This window comes from Bactrocera neohumeralis, chromosome 4 (assembly GCF_024586455.1).
Source record: "Bactrocera neohumeralis isolate Rockhampton chromosome 4, APGP_CSIRO_Bneo_wtdbg2-racon-allhic-juicebox.fasta_v2, whole genome shotgun sequence".
NCBI classification, from domain to species: Eukaryota; Metazoa; Arthropoda; class Insecta; order Diptera; family Tephritidae; genus Bactrocera; species Bactrocera neohumeralis.
Window position 1 is genome coordinate 5,075,499 of NC_065921.1, and position 25,239 is coordinate 5,100,737.

Here is a 25,239-nt window from a genome sequence, read left to right on the forward strand (position 1 = left end):
TAGGACGTTGCCAGAAACATGTTTAACACAAGGTTGTTATAAATTTTTGTGCTGGACGGCACCAGAAAGACTTTCATGAGAAAAAAACTTTTTGCTGTATGCTTCGTAAGCTTAGTTACCTCTTCTAGAAAGCAATTTGTTGAATAACTGATACTTAGTGACTCAAATAGAGAAAGAGTTTTTCTAATTTTATACTTCATAGATCTAAATTCTTATCGAAATTCTAATTGATTGCCTTCTTACTTAACCACTAACAAGAGTTACTAAGGTGTCCACACGAATTATGTAGCTGAGTGCAACACATGCATTCAAATATGTTAAAAAAAAACAACAAAAATCAAACGTAAATGAGCAACAAAAAATCCTTCACAAACTGCCTTTTCTAGACAACTTTTAAGTACTGCTACGGCATGTCATGCAATATGCTATTGCTGGCAGCAACACAAAATCAATAGCAACAAGAATATATGTGCCATGCAATACGCATCAATAGTGCGTACAGCTCACCCATATATGCGACTGTACGCACAAGCAATGTCGCCGCTTGGACTCTATGCAAAATAGTTAATTGCCACATTATGTGGCACCCGTCAGCGTACGCGCCACAAACCAGCTAAGCACATATCCGCGTGTGTGCGTGTGCGTGCTGAAAATAGCACAAAGTGGCAAAATGGAAAATGGATTGGCAGCCGCGACAGGCCAGCAAGCCAGCTTGGCACTCACAGCATATTAGACTTAAGCAACGAACTCGATTTGCATTGTGCTCCTAGGCGACTGTGCGTAGCACTGCTGTGCGCGAATTACTTAAGTTGTATATGTTTTTCACCAATTTAATTATTTGCATTGCTGTTACAGCGGCATATAAAGGTGCAGCACTGCATTACTTTCAGTATTTTATTATTTGGCGTTTTTGCAGCAATTTACCTTCACATATGCGAGCTACGCAATTTGTCACGTTTTCGCTGTCGCTGTTATAGTTGTTGCTATTATTAGCACATTCTTAATTGCTTTGCTGTTGTTACATGCTATGGTGTTGTACTTTGCTTTTTCATGGTAAGTTTGTCAGCGCTTGTCAGCTGGCGTGACTAACGTATTAGACGGCTGATAGATTTACTTAGAGTGACTGGCGACAATTGCTGAATTTTTAGAGATTGTTAAATGCATTGATATTGGAAAAAATAAAATAAAAATAAAAAAACCAAAAAAACAAAATTGAAAAAAAATAATAAAAATTTTATTTTTAAATATAAACAAAAACAAAAATGAAAAAATTATAAAAAAAAAAAACACAAATATGAGAATATATTTTTATCATAAAAATCGCATGTGCCGTTTGGTTTTTATATATATATATTTTTTTTGTTATATATGTATCGTGTCACTTGTCTTTTGTAATATTCTCAAATAAAAACGTTAATTACCGCACTTTGCTAGCAATTATTGTATTTCTCATACATATTTAAAATCGTTTAAAAAATATTTTTGAATCTGCTATGCAACACGCGCATGCCACAACGTAATCAATGCTGCACACCGCCATGCGCCACACAAATATGTGCTCAAAATGACACTCATACATATGCATTATGCAAACGCGCAGCATTCGGGGCATTCTTTGGCGCGTGCGCTCGTCACCAGTGAGCGACCAAATGGGGAAAACTATATATAAATACAACGCCACTCTCATACGTATGCACGTGTGTGCACGGACTGCTAATGCTAGCAAAGCAATCTACAGCAATTGTGGTTGTGGCTGCTACAATTCTCGCTCGTTGCTCGTTGCGGTGAAAGTAACACAGCAGCTCAGCTAATGCCATCAAATAGAAATCCAATGTAGTTTATTATGCACGCTCGTTTGTGTTCATACACGCGTGTGTGTAGGTATGTCTGTAACGGCATTTCCCAATTGCCAGTCGACGACCGGTTGGACGCACGCTCGCACGCCTGTCGCTTAGCCAGCCGCTTGAGCTTTGCTCGCCGTGCAATAAATAATTCATAATACTTTATTTATTTTTGTTGTAGCTGCATTCATTTACTTGTATTTGTTGTTAACGGCCACTGATCCTTCTATTAATATTACGGTAGCTCATGCCATATTATCTCAGTTGTGTCGCTGCTTTGTGACAATTTTAGTTAGACGATTACTTAATGGCGAACACGCGCTTCAAATCTATTATGGGTATTGAATATAGTATAGTTGCTGTTGTTGTGTTTTTTATAAATTATATTTATTGTTGCGACGCCACGGTGCAGAAATAGTTCACTAAGTGGCAAATAAAAGCAATCGAAGGAGGTGAGACATAAATGGGGCATGAAGTGATTGCTTACGCCGGCCAGAGCTTTGCACCAGATTGAGGGAGAGGTGGGTATTTTCATGTCATTTGAAGCAAAAAAAGCTAGATTCGAAAATAAATAGTTTCTTAGAGGCATTTGTTGACCTAAATTATATAGTGACTGAAGCTAAGGAGTCTAAAGGGGTGGTAAAACTAGGTGGTAGACAAGAAACAATAAACAAATTAGCTTCATTGACAGAGATATGGGAGCTAATAGATGAAATGAAATACTATATATGTATGTAGTCGAAAAAGTCCTTTCGTATTTCTGGTCAAACTTCAACTCATTTTTTTTTATTTTTATACTAACAAATAAATAGACAAATATGTACCATTTTCGTTGACCACCTTTTGCCATTTTTCCACTAGAGGTATTATTCCATCAGTGTAAAACTTTCATCAGTGTGAATCGAAATTTCGAAATTTCCAGAACTGAAGCGAGTGAACCATTGTTGTGCTACACGAACTGATACAGCATCGTCTCTGGAGACTTCACAAATTTCATTGATGGCTTGCGTGGCATTCCTCCCTTTTTTATACAAAAATTTCAAATAAAAGCGATTTTTTTCATTATTTTCACTCATTTTTGAACAGCTGTAACTTTTTTCAACTTCCCCGAAATTAATTTTTTTTTTGTTTGAATGAAGATCACCTTGAATCTCACCTTTCCAACACTACATGGTACGACAGAATATGATTGGTAGCACTGGACACACGCGACTGCAACGACATCTATTGGCAAAATACGAAAAGACTTTTTCGACTAACCAATACATACTTTTAGATATTCTTTATATACGATATAAGTATTTTTAAATCCTTTTTAAAATAATTTTAATCTTTTATGCTGACTGCTACCTCCATATCTCACCGCTTGCCTTCATTTTTGTAGCATAGTCATAAATAAAAATTATATAAATAATATACTGATATTTTCATCGCTTATATATATTTATAAAGCCTCATGTCTAGTGACGTTTTCAATATATTCTATGATCTCCTGCTTAAAGAAAATGTGCTAGACATTGATGACGCCAATGAGACAGCACGTGCGTCGCTTGTTGTCACACCGAACCAAACTTATTTGTAGAGCCGCCAGCACAGTAGCGCCTTTGTTGTTGCTAGTTTTTGTATTATTGGTATTATTGCCCAGTATGCGCCGCAGGCTGTTTACGTGCTTGGCATTTATGTGGCGCTGCAAAGCTGCTGCGCTAACAGATTTCGTATCAAGCGCTGTTGCTAAACGCTCGCCTGCTGTCAGCAGTTAGAAACAGGTCAATACACACCGACAAGCTAGCAAAATGATTGTGGCGCCAAGCGGCGCTGTGCGTCTAAGTCTGTCAAACACCGATAAACAAGTGGGCCAACAACAAGTGAACCAGCTATAACTGAAGGCGATTGCGTTTGCTTAGTTCAAAGTAGAGTTGCATAGCGGAAAATCTCCAAAATTTCAGAGAGTATTAGGTTTATGTTTCATACTACATCTCCTCATAAACCTTCTATTATGACTGCAGCATTCTATAGATTTCAACAACAAAGCTTAACTTTCAGCATATGCTTAAAAACAATGCCTTTCCTCACCTACTCTCCTACTCTCCTCTCTTTTTCTATTTTTATTTAAGCCATCCACTACGCTTTGTCTATTGTCTTTTACATGAACTCCGTAGCCTGCGCAGTTGAAGACGCGCTCAGCCGCAGCGTCTGTCATGCTATTGATGCTAGCGCGCATGGCGACTTTATGGCGCCACCGTTCAAATCTGACCAGTATTTTTTCAGCAGACTCTTGCGCCGCCTCCCACAAATCGAATTTTTCAACTTCAAGCCGTGTACATCTGAGGGCTAACATTGGAGACGAAGCTGCAGTGGATAAATTGATGGCGGCACACGGCATTTACTTGCGCAAGCAATACTTTGTTGCTTCGTTTCTTCAGTTATGTTGCAGGGTTTAGCTGCGGGCGTCAGTAAATTCGTATGGACGGCAACTTACTCAGCCAGTGCTCAAACGCTGTGCAATGGCGGGACGGCAATTGATGTTGTCGATAATAATGTGGCGCGGCATGTTGCGGGTAATCACGACAACCACTCGGGCAGTGTTGGCAGCAGCAGCAGCAACAGCAAAGGACGTTGGAGAAAGACTAAAAGCTGCGCACTCGCAGTGTGTTTGCCAGTGTGTCTACTTTCCAGCGCTGCTGTTAATAATCACGATGATTGTAATGACGTTGCACATTTCGATGCTTGCGTCGTGCCTTACGGCTGCACAATTATCAAAGTGCTCACAAACATTCATGCGAGTATGAGGAGTTGAGCGCTTTAGTGTTGGTAGGAAAGTACGTCGAATCGCGCTGCCGCAGACTGTGCTGCCGAAAATCTTTTTTTGCAACAACAAGAACAATAATAACAGCTAGCTGCATCATTTTGTTGCCCACAAATATATGAAACTTTTTATTAAATTTTTAATAGCGCTTTGCGTAGAAAGTACTCGTGCAAAAGTGCTTTGCTGCATTATCTCACATTGCAGCGCAGACCCTTCCACGCTTCATCTAGAATGTCTTGAGGCAGTAAGCAATCATTTGACGCCATACTCGCTGCTTTTCGGTGCACAGCAAATAACAACAAATCTTACCGACGAATGGCATCATAAAATAAAATTTCCGGATCACGATTTCCGAATTATAACAGAGCCGTAAAAATAATTGGCGTATACTAAAGCGCAAGCCGAGGCAATGCCACCGCTGGTAGATCAAAGAGCATGGACAGCAAGAATTCGTGAAAAATAATGCTAAAAATATTCGTAAATTCAATAACAATAGAAAAACTGGATTGTAAGTGCGTGTGCTCGGCAACATTGCCAAAACTAATGGAAATTAATTTCCATATTTATTCAAAATTTGCTTACTCTTTTTTACGAATTTAAAACTCGCTTTAAATATTTCCAATATATTCACTAATTATCGGCATTTATTTCATTAAAGTCAGGAGAACCTTGTGCTTTAACGAACCGAATGCAATTTCAGGCACGCCAACCTGAGCGCATAGCCGGTAGCCAGCGGAAGTTGTCAGCATTTGAACTTGCATTTCGAATATACGATTTTCAAGTACAAAACCACACGAGACAAAAACCAAAATGAAACTCATAATGTTGTGCTGTCTGCTAATGGCTGCCCCCTTTAAGAGCCGCCAACGCTCGCAACTGGCGCGGCGGCAGCCAATGTCGTCGAAGCAGCCCGTGAGGCTGGGCGCGTTAATTGCAAGTGGGCAGCCCAGTCAACGCTGGCAACTTATCGAGTACAGATTATGTGATTTTGAAATTATATAAATAAATAAATTTATGTGCGCACACGGGTGTGTATTTATGATTATCTATTTGTGTGTATTTATCATATACATACAGCCTTGGGCATGTGCATGTGTTGGTATGAAAGTGTATGCGTGTTTGTGTGGAAGGAGCCCACCAGGTTCGCTGCTTGAGTCTTTTGTTTAGCATATGTTTACACAGTGTTTTGTGTGCTTGCTTTGCGCTGTTCTTCACATCATTCTCCGTTTCTTCAACACGCTTTTTCATTGTATATTTTCTGCATTTACTTGAGTCCTCATTGTTGTCAGCAACGCACATCAACAGCGAAATAAGAGAAATACAAAAGTAGCGCAATAACCAGGGAGAGCCCGGCAATGGGGGAAGACAAAAACTATTAGGTGGGTCGCTGATGTTGCAACGACAACGCAACACCGTAAAGCATTGGCTGTTGCTTGCTGTCTTGTTGTTTGTTATGAATGTTGTTTTTATTTTGCAAAATGTGTGGTAGCCAAATCGATTGCGGTTGTGTAGTGATTTTGAGACAATCTACGCCCACTCAGCGGTTGATGGTTTTCTGTGAAATTCACTCTTTTCTGCTGATTTTGCATTTATTAGTGTTTTGTTTTCATTTATGGTTTCGTTTATTTTTATTATTTTTCTCCGAATTGCGTACAATTATTTTGTGTAGTTATATATTTTTTTGGTTGACACTCTTTTTCGTGTTAGTTTTGAGAACATTACTGTTTCAACTTTCTAAAATGACATCAGAAATTTTGAACTCCGCAGAGTTTCAGATAAGTAATAATATAAAGTGCTATTCAATATGATTTTATAAGTGTTTCAAGAAATTTCTATTAAAAAAATATTTTCTTTATATAAAAAAATCGTTGTTTATTTCATATTTTGATAATCTAAAAATAACATACTTAAATTTCGATATCTTAAATAATTATTATTTTAAATAATTTTTGATTTACAGATTTCTTTCTTAAGCATAACCATTTAGTTCAATCCGCTCCAACTGTTTATCTTTAAACACATTTTTCTCAAAACCACATTTTCTAAATTTGATAGAGCGAGTACTGGAAGACAAATTATTTGATCACCATCAAATTCTGCATGTTTTAAAATGTTCTGTGGATAGTTCTCTATACAGTAGCCTGTCAGTTTTTGACCTTATCAAAAATCGACCTTCGTCGGGACAAAAAGGGCCAATATTTTTGGTAAAATAAAAGTTTTCTTATAAACTCTGTCTTTATGGGGGATTTTTGATTTTTTTTTGCGACCATAGATAAGTTTTTTGGTACAGAAGCGAAGACGGAAGTCACCACAGCAATGAAGAACCTTTCTTTAGTCTGTTCCCACGACAGTCGGGTCTAAGTAATCGGAACGGACCCGTATTTTTTTCCAATCAAGAACTGTCGACTCGACACCATTCCTCGAGATTACTTCAGGAACATTTTATGTAGCGACTACAACAACAACCTTTCGTTAATGACATCTTAGATCGCATGTAACTAATATTTAATTTCTTCCTTCAAAATTTTTAAATAATTGTTCTTTTTTTCATAAAATCTATACGAATGTAACCTTAAAATTTCAAAACAATTGATAAAATACTATTTTTTTTAATTCTTAGAAATCATCGTTTTTAGGTTAGTGGCTGGCAGAACTTGATTGCAAAATAATAAAAAAGTTCAAATCGCAAAATATCTTAAAATTATAGCAACAAACGTTATACCGAAACTATTAACTCGACAAAAAATATTTCTATACTATTTATGTTGTTAGATTATTTTTGAAGCTGTATTTTTATAAAAAAAAATTTATTTATTTAAATTTTTATGAAAAAAGTTTAATTTTCATACAAAAAAAATAAATAAAAAATAAATTAATTTTTATAATTTACTATATTTATTTTTATTTAATTTTTACAATTTATTATGTTTATTTTTTTTTTTAATTTTAAATTTTTTATAAAAATTAAGCTGTATTTTTATAAAAAAAAAATAATTTTTTATTTCTATTTTTATAAAATTTTAATTATTTGTTTTTAAAAAAATTTAAGTTATTTTATAAAAATAAAAATTATTTTTTATAAAAAATAAGTTTTTTTTTTATTAAAATTTTATAAAAATACAGCTGCAAAAATAAGCTAACAACAAAAATGGCATACAAACGGTATAAAAATTATTTTTTATAAAAACACATTATAATTTAATAGAATTTATCAAGTATAAACATCTCCTAAGCGGGATTATCATCTTTTTAAGACACAAAATATTTACAATCTATTCTTCCAACTTCTAACTTCTCACCAATGACCTCTTGAACTCTTTCGAATGCAAGCAGACAACAGCAAAAACAAAATTTGCGAAAAGATTAGCAAAAATAAAAACAAACACAAATCAACTAACACAAACAAATATGAATTAGAAATGTCAATAACAAACATAGTCATGCATAAGTGTTGGCTAAGAGAGCGCCAGCAAACGAAAATTGCGTCTCGCAAAACAAAACTCTTCGTGTTGAACTCACGGCACTCTAATAAATTAAATGCAGCTAGCGACTTGTCAATGTGTGTGTGCTTATCTATGTGCATTTTCAGCTTGCAACCAGTTATGTATGTGTGTGTGCGCCAAGGAAAACCTGTTGTAAGCTGCTTTTTTTATATTCACTGATCTTGTTGCAACAAATAACATGTAAGTACTTCTTAGTTTTCCTCAAGTTGTTATTACGAATTTTAACTGCAAGCAACGCCAACACAAACAGCTGAAATGTGCTCTCAGCGGCTAGAGAAACGCGCTCTTTGAGTTGCGCTCCGCATTAGTGAGGTTATGGTTGCTGTACACAAACAACAAATAGTTGTTGTTATTAAATCACAACTAAGAGTTAGAATGTATTGAGCGAAGTGCCAAGTCTTTTAAATCTCTCTACAAATAGAGACATCTACAAATTTGTCTATTATACAGCGCGTATGTGTGTGTTTGTGAGCTGCTGCTGTGCGTCAGGTAACACTCAGCAACAATTTGTTTCACCTCTCAATTCAAGTGTTACTGGAAACTATTTAACTTCTTAGCAGCGCTACTCTAGGTCCACTCTCTCTCTAGCTGTTTGCTATTGTTTCTAACCCTCTTGTTAGCTCTCCACATTGCATTTTCCTCAACACACATTTCTATTTTTGTAACATTTTCTTATGACTTTTCTTCAAAATTTCCCCCAACTCGAATTTCTGGTCCCTGCTTCACCGTGTGTCAATTTTACTTCATTTTCGTTTTGTTTTTGTATTCGTATTTTCGTTTTTTGGGTAGAAAGTCAAGTAGCGGAGACTGCGTTCTACACCTTTTGTTACAAACGCCACTCAAATGCCCCTCTATGTTTGTATTTGTATATATATAAAACTAAATATGTGTTAATACTCATACATGCATGCACGTTACTTCAGCACTCCTTCACTACACTGTTCGTTCTTTATGATTTTTCTTGCCATTTGCTGCTGGCTTCGGAATTCCATGGAATTACGTTATGTTGCAGCATCGCCAAGCGGCAAGCGGCAAGCGGCCAAGAGCCTACGTCTGCCATTGCCGCTGCAGCTGTGTGAGTTACCTGTTTGAAGCTATTGAAGCAAAACTAACACACACACACACACACTCACACCGATACTTTGGAGAAGTAGCAGAAACCTGAAAGTAACACTGCACACAGCAACGCTGACTTCTGCACCCAAAATAGTTGGCTCACAGCGGCCAAAAGTCAAACTGTTAGCTGGAAAATGGCTAAGAAAAAAATAGAAAACAAATTAAACGGTAAAGTAGAAAAAGTTGAACGGAGGAAAATCGCTGGAATGGAATGTGGACGCTGCGCTGCGCCGACAACGACGCCGAAGCTAGCTAGTGGCTCAAGCAGTGGTCAATAAAAATAGCGAAAAAGCATTCGAGTTTAAGTCTGTGTTGTAGCTGTTGTAGCAGTCAGCGACTTCTAGTTGCGTAAAAGCTTGAGAGTGTGTTTGTGTGTGGAGATTTTCGTGCACATTCGTTTCTGTTAGATACTAGATGCTGGCTGTTAGCTGCTGACTACTGGCTGATGCTATATTGGGCCTTCACACACACACACACACGCTTGCGCTTAGCGTAGGCTTAGCTTAAAATTCTAAGATGAATCAAGAAAACTAGTTACTAAAATCGAAAAGCACGAACAGAACGAGCGAATTAATAATGAAAGTAGCTGAAAGAATTTCGTATGTATATGCTAACGAACTCTTTTACGGGATGGAATTGTACACCTGGCGGCATGAATATTTAAAAAAGAAAAAAGAAATAAAAATTAAAATAGAATTTATTTATGAAACCAAATCTTATATAGATATATATATACATGCATATATACTCTTTCTGTGCTTTAGACCTTTTTCGAAATGTCTCATTATTGGCATCGCCGAGATCGTTGAGCATAGATAATGACTCGATTTTAATTCGTAAAGTTTCTAATTTTTGGTTTATTGCTTTGATTTCTTTCTGCTCTACGCTTCGCTTTGCTTTCTTGATTACTTTTTTTTGTTGGCGGGTATTTCTCGGAATTTACTGCTTTAATTATACAGATTTTTTTTTTATTTTTTATAGAACCGCTGCGGGCGTTATAAAGTGGTTCAAGTAGCAGCCGAGAGATGCTGCGATAATGCCACTCGTGGATATCGATTTCGGTTTGTTGTTTATGGCACAGCTTTCGTAGTTTTGAAGGGAATGTTAGATCAGGTGGAAGCGAGTTTTGAAGAAGGAAGATTCTTAGTAGAAGTTAAGTAAGAGATTTTTGTAAGAGTTTGAAGTCTGATGTCTTCTTCTTCTTTATTGTTGTAGACACCGCTTACGCTGTTATAGCCGAGCTTGATTTCTAAGCCGCTAAATATTTAAGAAACATTTAATTTTATATTTTTTCTGTTTAAAAAACAACAAAAACACAGCTCTAGCGACAAGTCAAAAGAATATTATTTCTCATCATAATATTTCTCCTGCTTTAGCCAATTATTTATATTCGATTTTTTTTTCAAAATTTGCACATTCCTCGTAAGCCGTAAATTAGCAAAAATTTTATTTATGAAAATTGAAAACGAAAACCAGTTACGTGCCGCTGCCTAAATCCCCCGAAATGACTGACTAATTCGTCGCCATCGTTTGAGCGCGGCTTATTACTTTTTATGTCTGCTTACTTTGTCTTTAATTCCCCTTCAAATATACTACTTTTGCGTGTTTTTGTTGTATTCTAACTTCATTTTCATATTATTTTATGGTTATTTGTTTTCGCTGTGATTTGTTTGCTGCGCCACTACACCGCCTCGCATTATATATTACCCGTTAAAGCGATTAATAATAATTTTTTCTCAACTTGCTTATTAAATATGCATGTTTTCCACTAAACCACTAAACGCTGGCGCGTCTGTATGTATGTGTGTGTGTGTGTATCGAAAGATCTCGACGTCGGTTTTGTATGCATTGTTGGCTACTTTCATTATCTGGCCCTGAATCAAGCATGTCGCATATTGATGAGCCGCTCATCTGGTGGTCAGTGGGTTGTACGGTTGTTAGACCATCATCATCATCACCTGGCCTTTGCCAGCAACCCGGTTGCTTTGGCTATAATATTATCGTTAAAGCGTTGAAATGCTTGCGGCAGTCTGCTTGTTGATTTTGATCAGAAATTAATAATGAACAGTTACAACATGTCGTTTAGGATGTTGCTCTTTTGGATATGTACATATATATATAATTAATTAGTGTAAGGTTTAATGAGCAACTAACAGAATTTCTCTGAATTTTTGTTATTTTTGTTGCATTTGCATTGGTTTTTGTTTAGATTGCTTGTGTTTATTAATCAATCAAAGCTTTACTGAGGTGAAGAATTAAAAAAATATATATTCGAAGCTGTTTTTTTTTTAATGTTGAATATATTAAATTTTTGAATATATTTAAATAATTTCTATTATAGTATGTTGAGAAGCATTTTCTAAAAATAAATTTTTAATACTAATTATTAAAATATTTTTTATTTTGTAGTAAGCTTAATTTTTGGTTTGATTGATGAGTTGTGGTATCAGCTTTATTCCAAATTTTTTTAAGTTTGAAAGCGTTTTTATAATTATTGTGGCTTCCCATAATATAAAACACGATAATCTACATTAATTGGTTCAACTAAGATTAATTGAATCATAGCTAACCCAACTTTTTATATAAATTTGTGCTTTTATCTTCAGTTTACATGAGGCCTAAGCAGATTTTGGAAGTTAAAATGTTTTCTAAAAATTTCCATTTAAAATCTACAACTAACTTTTTATATAAACTTATTATTTTTTCTTCAGTTTATACTACCTAAGCTTATTTTAGAAATTTTTTTTTCAGAATTTTCCATTTGAAATCTATAGTTAAGCACTACTTTGCACCCTTCAGCATTTAGCATACAAAGTTTTAGACAAATATATATCCACAAACAAGCTGATTCTCAATTAATATACACACATCCACCTATGTACGTACATTGATTGTATATATACATGCATATATTACATAAATATATTCAAATGCGATTTCTTCCTCCGTTTATAAGACACACATCCGGTTGCGATAAGAAATGACCGTAGAATAATTTCTCAATGCAAAAGAGTTACAAAGTATGAAATTGAAAAAAATAAATAAATAAAAAAATAGAATTTCGTAGAAAATATGCACAGTAGCTTGTTTGCACACGCATGTTTGCAGAGCTTATTAAAAAGGGAAAATTGAATTTTGTGCAAACAAATGCTTAAAAGCCATGCAAATGGTTACATGGTGTGCCATAATAATAAAATTCTTATCTAAGTGAGTACCCACCATGGCTTGCAAAGAAAATTTTTTTATATTTGAATTTATAGTGAACTATTTTTTAAGATTTGAGAGCTTTATAAGGTATTTTAGAACAAAATAGTAACGTAAAATTTCACAGCAAATCCATAAAAAACTTTTTGATTACATAAATATTTTTTTTTATATTTTCAAAAATTAATAAAAAAGTATATGATATTTAAGTGTATCCTTATAACTGACTAAAATGAATATATATAGAAAAATACTACATTTTATAACAAGTAAACACCAAGCTTGTCAGTCATTTCCTTACTTGGACACATATAAACCCCTTTAAGACGACCCTTGCATATACATTTTAACGCCTCACTATTTGCACAACTGTGCTCATAAGTTTAATAAATTTCCTGTGAACTATCAAGCTGAATATCCAAGCAAACAAAAAAAATATATATCCAAGTAAATAATAAAAAATTAAATATAAAGGTTTCGAATGTGCGCAAACGCAAAGATAAAATCAAGCAACAAATCAAAAGACGACACCACAAGCAGACAAAATGCTTACATTCTTGAAGTAAAAAAAATCCAAAAAATTTATAAAAAATAGCAAAACAGAACAAAAAGAGCAAAAAAATATAAAAAATAGCAAAAAAGTTCGCAAATAAAAAATAGTGCCAAAGCTAATTGAAAAAAATCGCTTTAATAAGTTTAACAAACATTTTTATTGATTGCGCATTTGCCTAAACGCTCGCCATGTGAGCTTTCGTAGATATGCATATACATATGTACATATGTACATATTTATGTTTGTACATATATACATATTTCTGCCGTTGTTTGAATATATTAATATTGATATTGACATTTTTAATATTTGAGCGCGCGAAATGGTCTGCACACACGCGGCGTTAGCAGCATATTAGCAACTCAGCAAGTTTTCAAGCAGGCAGCGAGTGGCCCTTAAATCAACAAAATAATAAAAAATATTTCAAATTGGTTTAGAAAACATGCACAGAAGTGCTCACACATAGTTATATATATATACATATATTTATATTGTATATGTATATATTATACCTGGCTGGCAGCTGCTTGCCAAAACTGAGCTCCTGTTGCCTCATGGTAATGAAGTCTCTGATAAGTGAAGCGAGAAATCGAAGTGATAATTGTAGAATATTTAATGCAGATACCGCTGATAAAAGTTTATAGTACCATATACGAGTATGTGTTCATGGTTTATAGCATTCAAAAGGACGCTCACTATCTTATACATAGTTATGAAAAGTTCCTTTCTTGCAAACCCCACAAAGCAAGTTCTTTTTTTCAAGCTATTTTCAACGAATGTTTTATTTACTTTTCTCAGTGGTTTTTGAAATAGCAGCAAATATATTTATTATGTACATATGCAGCTAGATATGTAAGCATGTAGGCATATATGAGAATCGCTGCGATTGTGCTATTGCGCAGCTGAATTTGCTCAATGAAGATACCGCTTAATCGCGTAGATAACAAATTTATTGGGAATTATCGATTTTAACTACTGGCTTTGAATTAAAAAACAGTAAATAATACAAAATAAGTCATAGTTTTTTACAAATAATTGAATAGTACAACAATTTGACACATTAGCAGGTATGTATGAATACCACTAAATACTTCCAACCGCATTTTCTCTAAGCTTCTTAAAAGTCTGGTTTGATGTGGATGGAAACCAAAATATCGTAAGCCTTAAAATAAGTATATATGTATATGTGATCTTAAAATTTCGTTTATATAAATTTGTGAATTATAATACAAACCCCATCTCTTGTAAGCTTATAGTATGCTAATAGAACACTTGCTGGCCTAAGAAATTTCATAGAAACATAAACTCAGTTTGTGAGCTCTATCTTTATTGGCATAGCTTGTGAGCTATTGATCTGAAATTTTGCACATGCCATTTTCTCTTCAAGAAGCTATTCATTTGTCGAAATCATTAATATCTAACCATTATAAGTTATAGCTGTCTTATAAAGAGAACGGTCAAAATTAAGTTCTTGTATCGAAAACTTTTTTATTTTAAAAGATATCTTTACCAAACTTTATATAATATATTTTCCAAGGCATTGCTACAATATTCAAAGAAATTGTTCAAATCAGATCGCTATAGCATATAGCTGCCATACAAACTAATCAATAAAAATCATATACTCATATGAAAAACTTTTTGTTTGACAAGATATCATCAGCAAATGTTACATAAATTATTACCTCAAAAATGCAATTTATCTCTAAGAATTTTATTCAGATCGAGCGGCTATAGCTTATAGCTGTCATACAAGCTGATGAAAAAAATTATTCTCCTCCTATGGAAAACTTTTTTATTCGACAAACTATCTTCACGAAATTTAGTATATAGTATTGATCAAGATAACGCTACAATCTCCGAAGAAATTGTTCAGATCGTTCTACTTTACCATATAGCTGTCATACAACCCGAACGATCCAAATGAAGTTCTCGTATGAAAAACTTTTTTATTTGATAAGGTATCTTCACGAAATTTGGCTTAAAGTATTAGTCAAAGGAACGCTGCAATTTCCAAAGAAATTGCTCAGATCGGCGTACTATAGCATAAAGCTGTCATACAAACTCTTCGATCAAAATCAAGGTAAAGACTTTTTATACACTTTTTTATTCTAAGAAATGCACCTGTGAGGCGTAATATAGTTTCAATGCAACCGAAGTCAATGCTTTTTGTTGTTTTTGCTAATTCAACTCTTTCACAATTCGCTTTTATATCACCGGCGATTCATCTTCATAAAAATTATTAATGAAATCTGATTAAGCTTTAATGTCTAATGTCTATTTAACTGACCTAGTTCTCCATGTAACTATTTTAACAGTGATATATGAATTTTTATTGACCATTTTATTTGAAACATTTTCCGATAAATTGCAGAAAGTGACACGATGCGATAAACGATAAACTGATAACACAAACTTAGTTGGGGTGCACAACAATGAAGTCGCTTATTCAACTACGCTCAATCTCAATACGCAGGCAGCGAATGAATAATTGCGCACTGAAAATAAAACGCCTCAAAACTCGGGGCAGGCAAGTGCATAACAAAGTTAAAAATACTTAAATTAACTACAAAATACAATGACAAGTTTGACAGCCGTGCACCGCATGCGTGAGCTTATGCTTAACTACATACTTACACGCTTAGTCTTGCTACGCCTGCAAGTTTATTTACGACCGACTAAGTTCGCGTTATGCCAAAACTCAATATGGGCTGCAAGCACTGAAAAATATTACTCCAAAACTGTAATAAGTAAGTGTAAACAATGCGATGTAATCAGAAAAATTTTACGCTTTATCAGCAAAACGCGTTCATGTGCTCCACCCGCGTACCCAGCACATGCACAAACTCATACATACAAACATAAATCTCAACGCCGGAGCATGCCGCTGATTGTTACAGCAATACAGAAATGTCAGTAATGCACTTCAAGCTGTTTGTTTGGGAGTGTGTGTGTGCCTGCAGGCTTGACTTCATTGCACTCGACCAAAAGTTATGTGTGCGTGTGTATGTTTGTATGCCCGTGTGTGTTTTGGAGTTAAGCATGCATTTTTCGACAACTTGCTTGATATGCACTCATAAAGCAGCGCTCATAAACAAGCATGAGATATGAAAGGTGCACACATTCATCCACACACACACACACAGAAAACACACACACATATGCAGAAGTCATGCGCAGGCATATGCAGTTATAAATATTTCAAGCGGCGAATCTGATGCTTATCCAGTTTACAAGCGGCGGCCAGGTAAAAAATATATACCTTCATATACATTTTTATTATTTTTGTTTTTCATATTTATTGTATTTGTTTTTGCTTCATATTTATTTAACTTTCTTCGGTTAACACTTGAGTCAATAACAACATACTCACATATTTTTTTTATTATTTTTTTGTTTGTGTGTATGTAGAGCTCCGATTTTTACTGGTTTTGTCGAATTAAATGTGCCACTTTTGACATCACAGCCAGCAGAGCAGACACACGCTCAGAATAAAATACAGAGCAAACACAGAATTTATTAAAAAATGATACGGAATAAAAGTAATCAAATAGACAGCGTTGAAAACGAAAATACAACCATACATATGTGCATGTATGTAGTATTTATGTGTTTATAAAGAATTGCGGGAGCCCTGCAGTGAAACATCGAACCAGGTAGGAAATATACCAGTTAATTACCAGAATCTCCTCATAAAAATTGCACTGGTCAGAAAATCGACAGCTTTACACCAATTTATGGAAAGTTTATTCAGACAGATATCACAGTTACACCGACGTATCGTTATTCTTATAACCTAAACAGGGCAAATTTAGTTTGTAAGACCCGGCAGAGCATATCGTCACCGCAAATGCAAAAAAACGTATCGCAAAATAATCGAAATTGAGTTTTTTATTGCTTACGATTTATTACATCATATTATATATGTCATATCGTAAAATTTCAAGCTTACGCTCTCAGATATAACCAAGATATAACCAATATATAAGCATTTTATAACCAAAACTCAAAATTTTTGTTTCAATATGAGTGTGTTTTATTATATCATTTTTCCTTCGGCTGTAAGCTTATGAAAAGTGATGTTACGTAATTTTGCATTTATGATATATAACGGATCGGTATGACGAGCTGAGTCAATTTGGTAATGTGATGAACTATTATGATGATATGGTATATTTCGAATCTAGCAATTGATATTTTTCATTTGGAAAAAGTCCTGACTTTGGCTGATTGTTGGGCTAGTTTTTGATTTGACTGCTGAGGATATGGATGTATGATGGTGAAAAGGGTGGTGTTGCATAGTAAAAATTAAATTTCTCTGGATGTATGGTATACACCGTCTGATCAAAATTGATCCGAACTGGTTCATTTAAAATGCGCCCTAACATATGAGTGAAGGTCAGTACTGCTCGACGGTAGAGAGTACTATATTCTGGGAAGCTTAAGTTCACATGACTTTTATTTTGGGAACTTGGTATATTTATAATGAGAGCATATTTGAGAGATTTCAGAATATATCTGAAGGGGATTTTTACACAATATATAAATAACAAATATTTATTTAAACCACAAAAATGTTCAGTGTCATTTAAATAAATTTGTCATATTGTACTACAAACTATTTTTACTTTCATTACGCTACTCCCAAGTGTGTCCTAAAATACAATAATTTTAAATAATTTTTTTATTATTTAAAAAAACAACAATACGTTGTACCCATGCATTTGAGTTGCCTTGAGACCCCAAATCGATTAACCTAAATTTCAACTTCATGCATTGCCAAATAATGCCTTCAAATATTGACTACTTTATTAAAAATATAAATAAAATAAACAAAGAAATTTAATTAATTACTTGCGCTATTTTTAGCATAAATGCCATTATTTGTACAGTTACATGCAAGTTTGTGGCAAAGTAAATAAGCATTACAGCATTTGCGGCACGAATTTCCAGCATGAAATCATAAATAAATAATAAACAATAAACAAAAACATAATAAAAATGTTCACTGTGGCTACAGGTGGTGAAGTGCAATCAAAGTGTCACACACACACCTACCCAGCCATACAGTGATTAAGTTGCGGATGATTGTTAGTAAAGGGTATTAGCTGCTTGCACTTATCGCGCTAGTAAGTATTGTGCATACAGCGCCGAATATTTTCATTTGTATATGCGTGCTCACATATTTATATACATATATGTACATATATTGTACTAGAGCATACAAAATTTATGATAGCCGAAAATCGCTGTGACAGCGTTCGAATCTGCCCCACAAACTGAACCCTAACAAATGCAAGCAAATAAGATACCACAACAAAATGTAAACAAAATGCTCACCGTTAAACAATACAAATACAACGTTTCAAATAAGAACAAATAAAATATTAAGCAGCGATGGCGGCGGGTAGCCGTACAATTTGGTAGCAGCAGCGAGTGATAGTCAGCGAGTCGTTAGCTGCCGAACTGCGGCGTGATGCTGATAAGATAAAGAAATACAAGCGAAGACTTCTTAACTTCTTATACCCTGAACAGGGAATATTAAGTTTGTCTAGTAGTTTTCAGCACTCAGAAGGAAACATCGGAGATAATTTTAGATATATCATCATGACGAACTGAGTCGATTATATCTGTATATATGCGTACGAGCCTATTAATTTTTAAAACATCGATTTGAAATTTTGCACACATCCTATCTTCTTCAAGGGGCTGCTCATTTGTCAAAAACGTCGATATCGGACAACTATAGCGTATAGCTGCCTTACAAACTGAACGATTGAAATCAAGTTCTTGCATGAAAACTTTTTTATTTCACGAGATATCTTCATGAAATTCGGCATGGGTTATTGCCGAAGCTATCGATGCAATCTGCAAGAAGAAAATTTACAGATCAGACAAATGCAGCTTACAGCTGCCATACAAACTGTTAGTTCAAAATGAATTTCTTGCATGAAACACTTTTTTATTTGTCAAGATATCTTCACGAAATATTTTGCTGATTACAAACTAAAAGAGAGGTGTAATTTGCGAACAAATTGTTCAGATCGGACCACTATAGCATGTGGTTGTCATACAAACTGATCCATCAAAATCACGTACTTGTATGGAAAACTTGTTTTCTAGTGAAAGATATTATAGCTTCGGTGCAATGTTTTTTCTCATTCTATATACAGATAGTATATTTATACATATGCACACGTTATTTATTACATATCTACCTATATATATTACATATCTACCTCGTACATGCACAAGAAGCATTTAAGCTCCTTCTAAAGACAATAATAACACCTACAATGCAGCTGAGTAAGACATATGAGTTGCCTTCGTGCTTAAATTTCCACAAAAATTACTTGCCACAAAAGCGGCGAAATTCCCCATTTGCATATGAGCTGCTTTGCTATTGTTGTAGCTATACATTTCGCTATTGACTGAACTGCCGTTCTGGTAGCTACGCACATTTAGAACAAGCAAGATTGATTGCATTGGTTGGCGCGAAAATTCCAAATGAGCGCCAAACACTGCCGCATACCGCAGCAGAAAAGAGTAACAAAAACACAAAAGTCAGTTAACCAAAAATAAAAATTAAAAAGCAGTAAAAAAGAAGGCATATAAAAATAGAAAACCCCATTTATGGTACGGTTCACATATTAAAACGAAATGTTTGAGCCGCAACAGCCATTAGGTGACGTCAGTATGCGTTGCACGTACGAAACGGAGTGAACTATGGACACCAGCGCTTGCATACCAATTAAGCGCCGCGCAAGCGCACAGCGTATGAGTATGTGTGTGTGTAAATATGAGTAGCTATTGATGTTTGTATTGATTTTGCATTTGTCTATAGCGAATTGTCCGAAAGCTGTATGTAAATATATAAGCATTTAGTTAGGGCTGACTTCTTGCGGGCATACCAGCAGTCAGACAGCCAGTAGACAGTTCATGTGAAGCGCGCGGTTGTGTGTGTATGTGTGTATTTAATGACAAAAGCCACCGGAGCGCAAGGTAGGCAAAAAATTGTGCGAAATAATATTGATTTGCGCTTGACAACGCATAAATTGGCTTTACTTATTTACGACTTGACAAGTGAAATCTCTTCCACAAACTGAAACGAGGTGTCAGCGAGAAACACATAAAAGCAATAAATAATGAAATATGTTAAATTTTTTTCACTTCTTCTTCTTCTTTCTTAGAATTGCATGTATTTTAATTGGTGCTTAAGCAAACTTACTTTTTCCTTTCACAAACTCCGTATGATTGTGCTCATGGTTTTGCGCAAGCGCCGCTGCGCCGTTAACGCCACCCACACCATTGCCGCCCATGCTGTTGTGACGCTTGCGCGCCGCTTGCTGCGAGCCGCGATAGCGTTCCGCCCGGCCATTTTTACCGCCACCGCCACCACCCTGTCGGGGGTTGCGCGCCGCTAGCGCCGTCTCGACGACGCAGCCGGAGAAGTGCAGCAACAGCAGCAGCAGTGGCGTCAATCTCTCCAGCGTAAGTACTTGCATTTTATGCTCAACAACAACAACAACGACTACGACAGCAGGAGCGCTGACACTGCAACGGCATTCTACAGAGACGCGTAATCCAGCGCGAAGTGTTGACGACGTTGAAGTTGACGTTATTTCAATATTTTGGCTTCCCTTATAATTTCCAACTTTTTGGCATCAAAGAACAATATTTGTTTTCACGTAACTTAAATTTAAATTGCACTTTGTAATTAGTCACGCACTTATTTAAGCGAACACACACACATTTGCCAACAGGAAGGCGTATATTTGGTTACTGGATTTGCGCGTGCGCGCCGTTTGCAGTCTACAACACTACACGGCGCAAACTTCGTTTGCACATTTGTCGTTGGTTTCGGTGCTGATTGCAAGTGGCTGCGACAGCAAAGCGCGGCGCGAAGGTTTCGCTTTTCGTTCGTACGTCGTCAGTGTCACACTGGCGCGGCGTTTCTGGCTTTTTGCAAACTTTTGTTGCGCTCTAAACGAGTTTCACGAGCAGCCAAGTGACTCCGCGCGGAGTTGCTGTGTGCTCGTTTGGCTGGGCAGCGGTTGGCGCATTCACTATGTACACACACATGCACCCTTTACCGCGGGCGCTTCTTCTTTTTCAATTCGGTTTATTTGAGCTGTTTGTGTGCGGATCTGTGCCGCCGCCGATCGCGTATCTTTTGTTTGTTTTGCAAATTAATTTTTGCAACAAATAATGCGCGTTCCAATTAGTTACGTATTTTTTAAATTTTTTTTAGAATTTTACAAGCAAGATAACTCGTTGCGCTCGACAATTTCAGTTTGGAAAGGTGTAAAAAACTCGTCACAAAGCACACTGCTTCGATTTCTCGGAAGCGTTTACAAAATTTAACTAATTTCAAAGCTTGAAAACACACACCCGCCAACACACGAATTCGAATTTGTAACAACAACACTAACAACCCGCCAAACAAATTGCGCTTCACTCAATTTTTTTGTCATTTAAAAACTTTTTTCCAATATTTTTATTTTTTTTTTCAGCAGAAAATTTATCAAAACACCGTCCGCGTGCGTTTCGGCCTCTGCGCGACAAAACGTTTTACTCTCAACTGAAGTTGGAAATCATTCCAAAAGTTCGGTTCGTTAGCCAACAATACCACAAATGAGGCGAATTCAGACCAACTCACACAGATACTCACCAACACACTCAGGCACACGTATCGAAAATACAGGTAACTCAAATATGAAGGCGCAACCGACCAAAGCAGGTAGGAAGACAACAAAAAATACACACGCCAAAGCAGCTGTAGTATTCGCCGCGATCGACAACAACGCCGGCTTCGCTGCGGCAATAAACTAAGGAAGATACCTCCGTTTTGGAATACACAGCCAAGAGGTGCAAATCGTTATGGAAAACAACCTTAGCATTACAGAGTGGGCTCACTTCGAAGATCACATCACAAAACAAAAGCAAATATACGATCATGTCGGCGAAGCGGCGAAATTTGTGGCGCTGAGCGCGCTCAGGTGTTGCGTGATTGAGCGTCGCTCACCTGAGCGCCAGTTGAGTACACATGGCATGCTTGAGTTCACGGTTGCGCGTGTTGTGCAAGAAAACCAAATACAGTCAAACACACGTGTGTATGTGTGCGCGTCTGTGTTGCAGACAATCCTAAAGACATTTGCTCGATCTTGAAGTTCTCGCCTTATAAGTTGCGGTGTTTTGCAGTTGGGCGCGTGGGTTTTCGATTTTCATGAGTTTTTATTTATATCTTTTGTTTTTACTAATTTAGGTGTTTTACACTTCGTTGTACTGTGAACTTGCTTGTGGCTTATTTCCAGTATATTAGAACTATTTTTCAAATGAAACATAAAGTTTTCCAGAAAATATTAAGAATTTTTTAGCATCTACCCCGTTTTAGCCTTTTTAAAATGGGTAGTCGAAAAAGTATTTTCGTATTTTGCCAATAGATGTCGTTGTAGTCGTATATCTGCAGTACTACCAACCAAATTGTGTCTTACCATATAGTGTTGAAAAGGTGAGATTTTAAGCTTCATTTTGAAATTTTTGTATAAAAAAGAGAAGAATGCCATGCAAGCCACCAGAGAAATTTATGAAGTTTGCGGAGACAATGCTGTATCAGTTCGTGTAGCACAACAATAGTTGCACCTCACTGCGATCGACCTATCGTTGAAAAAGTCAATAAAATTCTTGAAAATATTGACCAGGACCATCACATAAGCAGCCATGACATCGCTGAAGAACTTAACATTCATCATCTAACGGTTTTGAACCATTTAACAAAGGCTGGCTACAAAAAGAACCTCAATATTTGGGTACCACATGAATTGTCTGTGAAAAATTTAATGGACCGAATTAACATCTGCGATTCTTTGCTGAAACGAAATAAAATCGAACCATTTTTGAAGCTAATGGTAACAGGAGACGAAAAGTGGATCAAATACGACAATAATCTGTAAAAAAGATCATGGTCCAAGCGTGGTGAAGCTTAACAAATGGTCGCAAAGCCAGGATTGACGCCTCGAAAGGTTATGCTGAGTGTTTGGTGGGATTGGAAAGGAATCATCCACTATGAGCTACTCCAGCCTGGTCGAATGATTGATCCTACATTTTACTCTCAACAACTGATGAGATCGAAGCCATCAATCGAAAAAAAACGGCCAGAACTGATCAACAGAAAGGTCTTCGTCTTCCATCAAGACACACACATCTTTGATAACTTGGCACAAACAGGGAGAGATTGGCTGGGATGTTTTGATGCATTCACCATATAGCGCTGACTTTGCACCATTGAACTACCATTTGTTTCGGTCAATGCAGAGCTCCCTTAATGAAGCAAAGATGGCTTCAAAAGAAGCCTGTGAAAATTTATTCGCCGAGAAACCAGAAAGGTTTTACACTGGTGGAATAATGTCTCTAGCGAAAAAATACTTTTTGCCAGTCATTAAACTTATAGTTCAAGAAATACGAAAAGACTTTTTCGACTACCCAAATGTACTGCTTCTAGCGTCGCCTCTCTAGAAAATATCACAAAAAATTATCATATCAGGTCTATCATAACCAAACCAATAAACATATATTTCCATATTCACTTACGACACTTTATTTACACATAATACTATCTCGGAATCCATTATTGATTTAAAACATATGACTACACCAAAACATATCTTAAATAGATACTTGTTTGCATAGCACCTCGAGGACAATCAGGCTGACGCCAGTCTACCTCTAAGCAAACAAACATCGGTATTTATTCATATGACACACGAAGCGAAAAGGACAACTCACTTGAGGTGATAAAGATCCTGCAGAAATGCACAAACGTTCACATACTCACATATAAAGGTAACTGCGTGCCAGCGATTACCACGAAGGGATATTCAATACCACAGAACTCACATCAGCAATTTGCATCTCTTACCTGAAATGACAGAGAGACGAAAAGAAATGAATAAAACACTACAAACAGATAATAAATAACTAATAAATAATGAATAATTATGAACATTCCGTAAGTGGATAGCAGCCGCGCAAGCACGCCCGGGGCAGTTTAATGTGCCGAAGCGAACTTAACAGCGACTGTCGCCGAAAGTAGCGGCAGGTATGTGCATATGCAAACATTAGTACTTAACTCCATCTTTCCACGAGCCGTTCTTAAAGACGACAAATTAAATTAAAAATGTACACGCGCGACATTCGCTCAGATGCTGCGCCGAAAATATATGTGCGGGAATCAAATTTCATTGGCACTTCTGCTTACAATCGCCGCAGCAATGCAGCGCGATAATAAAAGCCACGATACGAAAGATGACAACCTTCACCTGTCCGCCGTCGAACATGGGTTGCCACAAATCGATGCGCACGCAGCGTTGCCAGCAACAGGCGGTGAAGCGACTAAGAGCGGAATGACAGACAGTCAGAGCTGCGTAGCGTCGGTCAGGTAGGCAGGCGCGGCGACTTACCACCCGCTGAAAGGCCGATCCCACGCCGCTCGCCACTCGCTCCGACCGCCACGCACTCAGCCATGAACATAAAATTAATAACGTGCAATTCGAATTCCGTGAAAGTCCTCGACGATTCCCAAAACAACTGCTGGCAACAGGCAGGCGAATATTTTCGTTTGTGATATACTGTCACTATGGTTGTTGTTGTGCAGCTAACAAAAGTCAAAATGCTCTTTGCTTGATTTTACGCTTGTTACCATACACATTGGCAACGCCTTCACCTCACCGCTGTCAGCCGAGGCAACTGTTGCTGTGTTGCAGAGCGCGCCGCAGGTGTCAGCCCGGCCGGTGTGAAGTTGTCCAATGTCTACGTACATGCTGCGCCATCCCATAGAGGCGTTGCATTGTCTTACTGGCTCTAATCCTCAGCCTATTGTTCGGGCTGTGACTTTTTCTAATGTCTTTTGATCATATTTAGTTGCACAAAATGCAATCGAATTGACAACTTCTAATAGGCGAGTAAGCGCAATTGGTATATAAGTAGTTGGGCATTGTACTTGAAGTGGACTTGCATTGTGCGGCACTTGAAGCAACAAAGGCAATCGTACAACTTGAACGGTTGGGCGCCGTGCTTGCTGGTTGACAACGGAACTGTTTGCGCTTACATAAATGGCTGTGCAAAAAAAAATATTGCCGAATTGAAGAAGTAATGTAAACAAAAAGAATTTTTACTAAACACAAAATACTTGAGGATTAAAAATCCATCATTGAGGAC

At 36.4% G+C, this 25,239-nt stretch overlaps 1 protein-coding gene across 2 annotated transcripts in view; it reads right to left on the reverse strand.

Moving 5' to 3' along the window:
* LOC126757649 (epidermal growth factor receptor) overlaps positions 1–25,239 on the reverse strand; it is a 135,964-nt gene that overhangs the window by 18,033 nt on the left and 92,692 nt on the right. The window contains exon 1 of one of the 2 annotated variants that reach the window (XM_050471725.1): positions 20,252–21,586. The exons of the other annotated variant lie outside the window; for it this stretch is intronic. Coding sequence (XP_050327682.1) covers positions 20,252–20,528 — 277 coding nt within the window. The 5' untranslated portion in view covers positions 20,529–21,586. Of the gene's footprint in view, positions 1–20,251; positions 21,587–25,239 lie in introns of those variants that run through there. 2 annotated transcript variants of the gene reach the window in all.